This window comes from Danio rerio, chromosome 19 (assembly GCF_049306965.1).
Source record: "Danio rerio strain Tuebingen ecotype United States chromosome 19, GRCz12tu, whole genome shotgun sequence".
NCBI lineage: Eukaryota > Metazoa > Chordata > Actinopteri > Cypriniformes > Danionidae > Danio > Danio rerio.
This window is the reverse complement of record NC_133194.1, coordinates 46,859,880-46,872,436: the sequence shown is the minus strand read 5'-3', so window position 1 is coordinate 46,872,436 and position 12,557 is coordinate 46,859,880. Positions and strand designations below refer to the sequence as shown.

The following is a 12,557-nucleotide window of genomic DNA, read 5'->3' as shown; positions in this document are numbered from 1 at the left end:
GTATGGATAGGTTTAAGAGTGGGTTAAAGTGTAAGAGATGGTCAACAGTGTAATTATAAATGTAGCTCCAGAAATCAATTACAGATGTATTTCCATGCAGGTAGCCATCAGTACAATGTAAAAAAAACGTATTTACACATTAAGTACACAGCACCAAGTTATTAATTTCAGTGTCAGTACATATTAAGGTCACTTAATATAAGTGGAACCAAAAAGCAATCCTTTCAGGCCATGAAGTTGCTTTTATTGAAATCAGTGACTGGATTCGTCTGTATATGTTTAAAAGACAAAGGAGCTGTTTGTGAATGAGTTTGGTCTCAGCGCTGGACTTACCCTGCAGGGAACAGTAATGATCTGACAGATGATCCTCTTCTGCTTCTCTAACACACAGATCCTAGAGTTAAAGAGGCAAAAGCAGATCATTAAAACACTGCACATCCAAAGACAACAGCTATTGTGTGCAGTGTAGAGTGTTAGAATTAGATTACACTGCAAAGCAGAGCGGGGACGTCATCTCCACTGGTGACACTTTTCAACAATTTTCTAAATCCAGTTTGTGCCCCCGTAATTTTTTATGATTGTTTTTTTTTGTTTTTCTTGTTGTTTTTAGGTGAAATGTTTATTTAAAGTTATCAAAATGAATGTACAATGTGCTTTCAGAGATATAATCAGTAGTGATGGGTTGTTCTTGAACGATTCGTTCATTTTGAACGAATCTTCAATATGACTCGGGAACCTTTCAGGGAGTGATTCGTTTGTGCAGGTGGTATCATTCATTTCAAGTCTTTTGAGTCGCTCATTGAGGAAAGGCAGAAGCCAATCATATGCGTTTAGAGCCGGAAAAAGAATTGATCTGTTCATCTCTCGAGTTCTCTATCAGGTCTGGGTCATTCGTTCATCACGGGCCAATCATATGCGTTTAGAGCCGGAAAAAGAATTGATCCGTTCATCTCTCGAGTCCTCTATCGGGTTTGAGTATTCTGTCACGTGATGAATGAACGACTCAAGTATCAGAAGACTCAAAAGGTGAACTAATTATCATAGCTCCTATCAGCTCACACTGTGTACATTGGTTAAGATTATATGTGACTGTCAGTGTAACGTGAACGAACCACTGACATTTGAACACATGAAGAGGTGAGCTGAGCAAAGAGACAATACCTTCATAGACAAAAGACCAGGTAAACATTGAAATATTATTTTCTCCTTCTTATAGTTTTCTATTTATGACTTATTTGTTGTGTGATCAACCTTTTGGGCTAGTTGTAGATGAGTTTGGAAGCAATTTGTAACATTTTAATAATATTTTGGCAAATTGAACCAAATGAACGAAATGACTCGGAAAAAGATTTGTTCATCTCGGTGAACGAGACTCAAAGATCTGAGTCAGTAAAATGATCCGAACTTTTCATCGCTACTAATCAGAGGCAAGATTTACAAAGGGCGAAGCAGTGGCGCAGTAGGTAGTGCTGTAGCCTCTCAGCAAGAAGGTCGCTGGTTCGAGCCTCGGTTTGAATGTTCTCCCTGCGTTCGCATGGGTTTCCTCCGGGTGCTCCGGTTTCCCCCACAGTCCAAAAGACATGCGGTGCAGGTGAATTGGGTAGGCTAAATTGTCTGTAGTGTATAAGTGTGTGTGTGAATGTCTTTGTGGATGTTTCCCAGAGATGGGTTGTGGCTGAAAGGGCATCCACTGCGTAAAAACTTGCTGGATAAGTTGGCGGTTCATTCAGCTGTGGCGACCCCAGATTAATAAAGGGACTAAGCCGACAAGAAAATGAATGAATGAAGATTTAAAAAAGAATGTACAATGGGTTATAGTCTAAAATCAAATCATAAACAACAGTAGCAAATTGGTTAACTAAGTATTTACCAAATAAATAAATTCAAGAATTTATAAGCGCAAAATAATAATAAAGAATTTATAGTAATCCTAAAAAATTAAAAATAAAAATAGGTAAATAAATCAATGGATAGATGGAGGTGAAATAAAAGAAGAAAAAGGAAACATCTCACCAGCTAAAAGTAATAATATTGGTGACTAATGAAGAACAAATAGTTCCAATAAAAAAAGACAATATGCAAATAAAAAGCCATCAGCCTTTTGATTTTTTGCGATCACGATATATTAAAGACACAGCACTTTGATTTTATGCCACCAGGTTAAACTTTCTGACACCTTTACCTAACTCACATACATTAAAAATAAATACAGAGCACAGCTGAACATGGAGGTTGATCTCCGAGTGGCGTTCTTCACAATTAAATGATGGGCCTATTGTGCGCCGGTTTACATATTAATAACCACCTCAGAAGATATTGGAGGTTGCGAGCACACTGACATTGTTATTTGGGGGGCTGAAAAGTTCGGGAACCCCTGCTTTAGAGGATCAACATCTGTAAAATGACAGATCGACAAACATGATCTATGCTCCTTTGCATGGCTTAGTCAGATTGTATAAAACAGGGGTGGCCAACCCTGCTCCTGGAGAGCCACCTTCCTGCAGATTTCAGTTGCAACCCATATCAAACACCTGAACCAGTTAATTAGGACCTGAACACCACGTGATAATTACAGGCAGGTGTGTTTGATATGGGTTGCAACTGAAATCTGCAGGAAGGTGGCTCTCCAGGAGCAGGGTTGGCCAGCCCTGGTATAGAATTTGTGTAGAAAAGCTGTTTTTAAGCTGGAGAAGCGGCCCCCGTAATGAATTCAGCAGGAATGAGGGGGGAAAAAAAGGCAGTTCATTCTTTGCACTCCTGTGGTCTTAAACTCAATTGTTTCCAGACACATCGCAGTGCTGGTTTCAGAGGGAGGAAGTGAATTAAACTCCATGACAAAACAGCTCAACATCATCTGCGATCCTTCCTGACTCCACTCTGTCCCTGTTATTCCAGCATTAAACACCACTGCACATGTGCTTCACAGCAGAGCAACATATCAAATGTACTCCTTATCTTTTTATGCATTAAAAGTACAAAAGAAGTCTTAAAACTGTTCATCAATAAATGTTTATTTTGTGAGAAATTTAAATCACATGCTGAAAACTACAACTGATGATTTAAAAAAGCTGTACTGTCTCTGTAAAAACTGGCAAATCAGAAAAACGTTGACTAGATATTTGCTGTAATTTCATGAATCTGCCAATCATTAAAGGTTCAAGACACCTTGGAGTACCTTTTTTAAGATGTTGACAGATTTGTGAGTGTTGAGCATCGGTTAAGACAACGTTAGCACCTGTCAGCTTTAATTGTGGGGAAAACTTTTGGGGCAGGATTAAAATCAGTGACGTATCGCGAATCTGCTAGTGGAGTGAGGGCGCATCGGTTTTTCATTATTCATTGCGGACTTTTCTTATCCTATAAGAAGACCATCATTAAACAAAGACTTGCTCTGACTGGATCACTTGAATCAGTGAATCCTTACCTGGAGACTTGTTCTGACCTACTCATCTAAACAACCTGGGCTCATTGTGGAAACGTAGCCCCGCGGATGTTTCTGCGGACCGCGATTTACGTCCCGAGAGGTACATATTCGAGCGGTTTTTGTTTTCGCGGATCCGCGAGAGGCTGCTGTGCGTGCTTTTTCGCGTCTCGGGCACCTCTCGGGAGCACGCGCTGTTCGCGCCCGCGCCGTTCTCGCGCAAAAAGCCGCCGGATCGGCCGACTCGGCCGCCCTCCTCTTCCTCCTCCTTCCCTAAACCCGAGCGACGGTTCGCAAAAGCCCTCGTCTTCGATTTCGACCACGTTTTCGGATCCCGCCGCGTTCTCGCCCTTATTTTTCAGATTCCGTTTTTCGCCTTACCTGATTTCCGGAACCTGCTGTTCCCCGGACTCGATCCTGGTCGTCGTCCACCGCGGCCGGCTCCTCCTCCTCCTCGTCCGGGGCCTCCGCTCCGCCGACGCAACGGCGGGAGCTAAGCGGACAAACTGATTGCATCGGGAAAGCCCTCCACTCGGAGGCGAGCCGTTGGCTGGCTAGCGCGAAGAGAAGGGGCGAAGCGGTGCCACACCGCCCCGCAGCGTTCGCTTGAAAAAAACCAAACGCGGCCTTTACGTACCTCCGGCCACGTAAATCGCGGTCTCCAGAAACATCCGCGGGGCTACGTTTCCAGAATGAGCTTGGGTTGCATCTAAATCATTCATTCATTAATTTTCTTGTCGGCTAAGTCCCTTTATTAATCCGGAATGAACCGCCAACTTATCCAGCAAGTTTTTACGCAGCGGATGCCCTTCCAGCTGCGACCCATCTTTGGGAAACATCCACAAACACATTCACACACACACTCATACACTACGGACAATTTAGCCTACCCAATTCACCTGTACTGCATGTCTTTGGACTGTGGGGGAAACCGGAGCACCCGGAGGAAACCCATGCGAAGGCAGGGAGAACATGCAAACTCCACACAGAAACGCCAACTGAGCCGAGGTTCCAACCAGCGACCTTCTTGCTGTAAGGCGACAGCACTACTGCGCCACTGCCTCGCTCATCTAAATCAGTGTATCTTTAACGTGAAATACACTCTGACTGGATCAGCTGAATCATTAAATGGAGATTGCTCTAGCCGGGTCTTTTAAATTATAATCTCAAGACTCTGACCAGATCACTTACATCAATCAACATCGGTGGTTGGGGAAAACCGCTCTCCTACTCCATCATGTTACGGCGGGTCCTATTTTAACGTCAGTACATTTTAAAATAGAGTATTGTGTTTTTATCACTCCAGTAAGACTGTGGACACTATACCTACACACAGTCCTCTCCAACAGCTTACAGAAGATCATTTTCATCATAGGTTCCCTTTAACCTCCTAGGGCTTAGTGGCCACATACGTGGACAGCACATTTTAGCTCTTAAGTGGCTATTTAAAATACGTGTTTTATATTACAGACATACAGTCTCATCCTGCAACTGTTTTGCAGCATATGAAATGTCCCAAACATTATTTTTTTTTATTACTTATTACATTGTTTTTATTCTCTGATAGTCAAAACATGTTCAAAAAATGTTAAATATTCATTACAAAACAGTCAGGGAAAAGTGTTCTATGTAAATTCGGACCACGAGTCCACATATATGGACATCAATTTTCTCTAAAAGTGCATCATATCAAAAGATGATCCTTGGGTTTTATTCTAATTAGGTTCCAATAAGCCCAAAAAGCAAAGAGGAATAAAAAATGCATGTAAAAAACACCTTAGGCCTTAAGAGGTTAAATGCTTATAATGTTTTCCAGAAGTCAATCTATGACGCATCTATAAAATCTTTCTCCCTCTACTAAATCACATCTTTTTTAAGCAAACATATCCAACTGTGCAAGCAATCTCTCTGCGTCATGCAGAACCTGCTGTCTGACAGCCGGCTGAAGAACAAAGGCTGTGTTAGTGGATGAGTGATCTATCAGAGTCTGCCAGTGATTTCTGTCATCATGATGGCCGAGTCTCAGCCACGCTCCGTCGGCTCCAGGCACTTTGATCTGGGCTCAGATTTCTAGCTCAGAGGGCTTTATGCGGGTGTCAGACGCCCCTCAATATGCTTTTCTTACTTAGTGTTTTTCTCTTATTTCTCAACCAAATAACCAAATATATATATATATATGAAGAAGCATTTTCTAGACAAGTAAAGAATGTTGTTTTGTTAAGCGAGTTGAGAACCCAATAAGGTTTCATTAGTTAATGATAGTTGATGTATTTACTAACATGAATTAATAATGAACAATAATTGTACAGCATTTATTAACCATTTACTAATGCATTATTAACATCCAAAGTAGTTTTTGTTTTTTTGCAATTGACAAGTTCCAAAGAAGGTCAACACTCTCAGGAGAAAAGTAAAACAAACGTTTTGGATGTGAGCCTTCATCAGTTTAATGATTGCTGCTTATATACTCAGACATATAAGCCTCATATCGCTTTGAGTTCTTGATTAAAATCAAAGTGTTATGCATCAGGAATACAAAAAAAAGGGGGGGGGTTATTAAATAAAATGTAAATAATATATAATAAAAAATAAAATAAAATGTACTAAAACTACAAACTACTATTTAATAAAAACTACTCAATAACAGTAATTTGAGTATTTATAATTTGTTATTTTACACCACTGACGACCAACAAACCAACCTTATTTCCATTTGGAAAATTTGTTATTTATAGTTTTTATTTAATAAAAATTTTTAAAATAGCCTACATAATATACGAATCAAACAAATCCAATCATTTTCTTGACTTTTTCTTAATGATAACTCCGCCCCAAACTGAAGCGTTCATTTTATAGCTTATGAAACATGTATGTAAATTTATGCAATATCATACGTAAACAACAAAATTGTTATACACTATAGTAGCCTGTACTTTACAAAGGTGGTTCTATTACGCGGTTCTTTTACTATGGCGGTTCTTACAAAGGATTCAGTCAGTGTTTTCGTTTTGTAATCTAATTTTGTCATTTAAGTGAAAAATATCTAGGGCAGGCCTGTTATTCTATTATTTTTATTTAGTTTGTTCTTTTTTTCTATGCTGTCAGGAATGTGCAGGTGCGTGGAGATATTCTGTTATGTTCTGTATGCTGTTTGCATGTTAAAATATATATAAAATATAAAGTATTTTTTAAATTAAATAATATTTTAATATAACTCTGTTTGTTATTTGGTTAATGAGTTGTGGTTGTTGGTTGGCAAAATAAACCAAAATGAGCATCCCTAGTCAGGAAATTTCAAAATAGAGACTTATTGCGTTTACATCCCCCCAATATGACAGTGGACTCACTATACCTGCACACAGTTCTGTCCAAACCGCTTACAAAAGATGATTTTCATTATAGGTGCCCTTATAATGTCACTTTAAGCTGAATACTAGCATCTTGAAAAATATCTAGTGAAATATTATTATGGCAAAGATAAAATAAACCAGTTAATAGAGATGAGTTGGTAAAACTATTATATTTAGAAATGTGTTTAAAAAAATCTTCTCTCCGTTAAACCAAAATTGGGGAAAAATATATGCATGGGGGCTAATAATTCTGACTTCAACTGGATGAACAGTTGTTGTCTAATTAGGACGCTGTTCTTTCATGCTGAGGGTCATAAAGTCAGGGACACTGAAAGCTCTTGGTCAAAGGAGTCTCTGTTCTCATGAATCCTTTCATTCACCCTTTATTCTCTATTAAACTTCAAAGGATGTAAGAAAGGGAGTGTGTGTGTGTGTGTGTGTGTGTGTGTGTGTGTGTGTGTGTGTGTGTGTGTGTGTGTGTTCAGAATAGAGCGCATGGTGTGACACAGACAGTAATGTTTTATTGAATGATCTGATTAAGTATTATTACCTTTATTTATTTATAACATACCACATGTGTTAGTTGAATCAGTAAAACCCCAAATAGAAACATAAGTTGCAGAATAGCAGATAAACAGATTCTGGACTGTTCTTTTGACATTTAAAGGGATAGTTCACTCAAAAATGAACATGTACTCACTATTGGGCCGGTATAAGTTTCTGACAGTATGATAACTGTCATGATCACCAGTGATCTAGTAGCTGCAGATCGCTAAAGGACTACAAATCGGCCATTTATGGACTACATATTCAGTCATGCAACACACACACAACCGGTTCCTGATCCTGACTGATTGCAAACACACAGCTGATGCTGCTCAAGTGCTGATTACACACACATATATATAGCTCACTTTGAGACACTCATTGCTGAGTCTTGTTATCTGTTTAGTGACACTACAACGCGTTTCTTTTGTCTTGTTTTGCCATATTTTTGATCCTTGCCTTGTTTATTTGTAATGGTGGGCAAAGCGAGGCTTCATGAAACACTGAAACAGTCGAAGCAAATGTGTCGAAGCTTTGAAACGGTTTGAAACCCCACTCTACGGTGACACCTAGTGGTCATTTTTTATGTATTGTACTGAAACAGCTTCAGCAAAAAACAGTTGAGCAAATTGAGGAATTAAACCCCACTTTGTAGGGTTGAACCTTTAACTGTTGTAGTGGAGCGGTTACGGTTTCCGACTTCAATCCGGGGATAGTGGGGTCGAATCCAGGCTGATACAGCTATTTTGAAATCCTTTAATACCAGTTGGTAATGCTTTGTTATTGTATCGTTTTGTTTCAACATTGGTCTGACATCTAAATAAACACTTTTTGAATAAAGTTGTCTTGTTCTGGTCATAAAACAGGGTTGTTGCTAGATCAGACACAGTTGTTGCCAGAGATTAACAAGAATTATTTATTTTATTAATTAAATTTCCCATTTATTGTATTCTATTAACGTCTACCCAAACCCTAAACCCAACCATCACAGTACTGTAAAAATATTAATTATTGTTTTACAATGTTACTAAAATAATGCTAAATTTAATGGCATATCCGCAGCTGTATCCTGTCTAGACTACAGCATAAAACAGAAACATGATTAAAATACATAAAACCATGATTTTGGAGTGTTTGTACAAGTCGGGATTCGAACCCAAAAGTCATTTGAAGCGCAGTAACAGCGTGCACAGGCACAATCCACAAGGCCGTATAAGACAGACATTTTTTTCTGACCCTGGCAGTCAAATGAAAATTCGACAGGTCTCGAAACGCTTCTAAGCTGATCGATGCTTTGAATCGCTTTAGTCACGTGACCAGGTGTTTCGAAACACTTTAGTCACGTGACTTGGGTGTTTCTGATCATGCTTCGGTGCAGTGTTTCAAAACACTTGCGCTTCGGGATCTCGACACTGTGTCGAAACGTAAGTTTCACGTCAGCCATCCCTATTTATTTGTTTAATCCTGTTTGCTAGTGACAGTAAAATAAAGCTTTCTGAACCAGTGAAGTGCTCGACTCAATTGTATCGGAAAAACGTTCTTTACTCGAAGCTTTCTAAATCAGAGCTGGATGAGGACCTCTTCTGGTTAAAGTGTGGGAAAGCACTGTGTTGCAAAAATGTCAAATGTTCACAACTGACCAGCTCATTCATGTAGTAATACAACAACAGTGATATAAACAAATCACTCAATTACTGTAGTTTTTACACATAAGGTATGTTACATTACAACACCCATGACTGTAGTAAAATAAAAGGTATTCAAAAGAATTTTCATTTATCATATCTCTCACATTTTCAGAAAACACAACATACAATTTCACTGTTATGCTGACGACACTCAACTCTACCTGTCCACCAAGCCCTCCTGTTCTTTTCCCAAGTGGTGCTCGCTGCAGAGCCATTTGAGGAGAGCTGAGCTCCAGCGAGGGGGAGCTTAAGCTTGAGCTCCACCTTTTTTGCACTTCTTCTACGAGTGATGTCACTGGTGGTAGGGTTAGGGGTGGGGTTGGTGTGCGCATTAAAACAGCTTACAGGAGGAGGAGCGACAGCTCATGCTCCCCCTCTCTGGAGCTCAGCTCTCCTCAAATGGCTCTGCAGCGAGCACCCTCTCTCTTTTCCTCCTCCTGCTTTGAGCAGATGTCTAGCTGAAATAAAAATCTGGCTTCCAGCTAACTTTTTAAAATTAAACAGTGACTTGCCCTTCTCATCAGCACTAAAAGCGTTTTGGATAAAGCTGATCATTTCACAATAGACATTGATAACAGCACAATTTTTCCCTCTGTGCAGGTAAAGAGTTTGGGCGTCATCTTAAATAGCACACTCTCATTTGAAGGTCACATCAATAATATTACACATAGTGCAAATTTACACCTGCGCAATATCACTCGTCTCCGCCCTTCTCTCACAACCAACAACACAGCAATTCTTATCCACGCATTAGTTACTTCATGTCTTGACTACTGTAATGCACTTCTTTCTGGACTTTCTTCCAAACTTCTCCGTAAACTCCAACTGGTTCAGAACCATGCAGCTCGTGTCATCTCTACAACTCCATCTCACGAACATGTCACACCACTCCTCTATCAGCTTCCCTGGCTTCCAGTAAAGTATCATATTGATTTTAAAATATTACTTCTAACTTACACAACACTTCATAATCTCGCTACTCTATATCTCACTGAACTTCTCCATATCTACACCCCTTTTCGTACCCTTAGATCAGGGGTCTCAAACTCAATTTACCTGGGGGCCGCAGGAGGCAAAGTCTGGGTGTGGCTGGGCCGCATAAGGGATTTCACAAAAAAAAGTCCTCAAATGTCATTATTAACAGTTTTAATCATTTCTTCTGAACATGAAGTGTCCTGAACATTAATAGAACATTGAGTGAAGATTATCCACAGTTCTTCTGAACATGGCATCTTTTGCCTAATCCTTGCTGCCAGAGACTTGACAGCGCTTCTTCTCACAAATCTGAACCAGATTTGGCTTTAGAGCGGAAGCAGTTGAGACCCTCAGTATGGCTTGAAGATGATCATCATTAAGTCTAGACCTGTACTTTGACTTATTGAAGTCCTAGGGAAAAAAGTGGGGGAACTCACTCAAAACTTCCATTCCCTCACCTAAAAAAAGGCGTATATATGTATAAATAAAACACCCCCACCCCACTCCAGTCACATCAGTCTGTACCAGTCTATATCTACCTATAATATCAACACAATCTCAGGCACGTGCACACATAGGGCTCAACCTGTGCAGAGCACATGCCCTTTTTAGTTTTGCATAGAAAGTGCCCTTCCAAAATGATCAAAAGTGCCCCCGCGACGCGACACACCCTCGGTCCCGCCCTTCAGTAGACACGCGATAACACCGCTCTTGAGTACGCGCGCGACAACGCGCATTGAGTGACAAGCGTGCTGTGTACGGAAAGAATCAGCGGAGCGGGGGGCGCTCTCTCTCCCCGCTCCGCTGATTCTGTCAGTGTACAGCGGTCGGCGCTGGCCACAAAATATTGCACTGAGGGCCGCAAATGGCCCGCGGGCCGCGAGTTTGAGACCCCTGCCTTAGATCATCCAACATCTCCACCCTGGTACCACCTCGCACTCGATTGAGCACAATGGGAGACAGATCCTTTAGCTCTATGGCTCCTCGGCAATGGAACTCGCTTCCCCTAGATTAAGGAGCAGTGATAGTCTTCACACTTTTAAATCCCGTCTAAAGACCCATCTTTTTAAGCAGGCTTTTCTATAACATTTGTTTTTATCATGTTTTTTATTATGTTCTTTTATATTCGCTATTGTGTTTTAACCTGTTTGGTCAATGATTGTTTTAGCAATGTTTAATTTGTTTTAGCTTGGCTGTTGATGCTTATTGCAAGGCGACTTTGGGTGTCTAGAAAGGCGCCATTTACAAATAAAATGAATTATTATTATTATAAAAAAACTCTCTATATATACCTTAGAAACGGTATACCAAAACATTTTAGAGGTTTTAACACCTTGACTTTTTAAAAAAAGGCGGTAAACCTTGAAACCGGTTATCATCCCCTGCCTATTTCCAACCTTTATGAGTTTCTCACTTGTTGAACACAAAACAGGATATTTTGGATGTATTTATTTATTATTATTGTTTATTTGTGTGTTTCCTGTCCATTGGGAGTGGTTATGTTGTGTTTCTCTTTTACTTTCACTGTGTCTCTCTGCCTGCTCACTAGGAAGAGCTGATTGGGCCCAGGTGGTGCTCATCATTGGAGCGTGCTGCAGTAATGCTGCTGCTACAAAAGAGCAGTGCGTCTCAACCCACGGAGAGGTTCACTTCTCCCCTGCTCCAGACTTGTGATTGTTGTAGGTGTTTATCTGGTTGATTGTAAAAATGAGTTAACGGGCTAGTGAGTTCAATTTTAGTTTCTCTGTGTTGAGAAACTTGCTTGTTTTTGCGTTGTGTAATTTTACAGGCAGTGTGTCTGTTTTCTGAGTTGTTATTTAAATACATATATTCTTTTGTGTGTGGTACGTAAAAGGTAATTGTATTGTTTCTTTGTCTGACTTTTTGATTTAAAAATTGAAGCTGTAGGGAGAGGGTGCCATTTTTATTTTTGTAATTGTTTGACTGTGTTTATTGATAGTAAGGGAGTTGAGGAAAGCCTGTGTCGTTTCTTTTCTTTTACCTGAAATTAGGTTATTTAGTACTCCTCCTGAGCTAGACCTGTTTTGTTTGTTGTTTTGGTTAATCCTTCTCCTGAGATTTATGCTTCATTTATTGTTTATTGATTTTAAGAACCAAATAATAAAATAATTTAAGTTTACTCTTGTGGTTGGTTTAAATTTCTGAGGCAGGATTGAAGTGTTCCCTCAAAATTTGTTTATTTAATTTATACACAATTCATTAATTTGGTCTTCTTTTTTTATTCTCAAATTCTAAATTTTAATTTTCTTTTATTTTCCTTCCCCAACCCTAGACTAAAAAGGGGAAGGGATGTAACACAGATGTCTGACATTTTTCAAATTATCCTCTTTTGTGTTCAACAGAAGATTGAAATAGTTCTAAACCATCAACACCCTGACCACTGAATTAGACATTTTGACGCACACACACTTACAGCAATCAAAGAGCTTCAGCGTATATCTGCTCATCTCCATTCACAGCTCTCCTCCCACAAACAACACCTCCTTTTTCCCTCCTACAACTATTTTCCCATCACAGCCTCCCTCTGTTTTCAAAACCAATAGCAGATGTGTGGTG

General features: G+C 39.8%; 1 protein-coding gene across 6 annotated transcripts in view; it reads right to left on the bottom strand.

Moving 5' to 3' along the window:
* Positions 1–12,557, bottom strand: part of LOC100500933 (naked cuticle-like protein 3) — a 28,589-nt gene that overhangs the window by 11,313 nt on the left and 4,719 nt on the right. For all 6 annotated transcript variants that reach the window (XR_012394456.1, XM_073930468.1, XM_073930467.1 and 3 more), the window contains exon 4: positions 334–394. Coding sequence is in view for 4 of the 6 variants with exons in the window: in XM_073930467.1 (XP_073786568.1) it covers positions 334–394 (61 nt within the window). In the remaining 2 variants the exon portion in view is untranslated. The remainder of the gene's footprint in view (positions 1–333; positions 395–12,557) is intronic.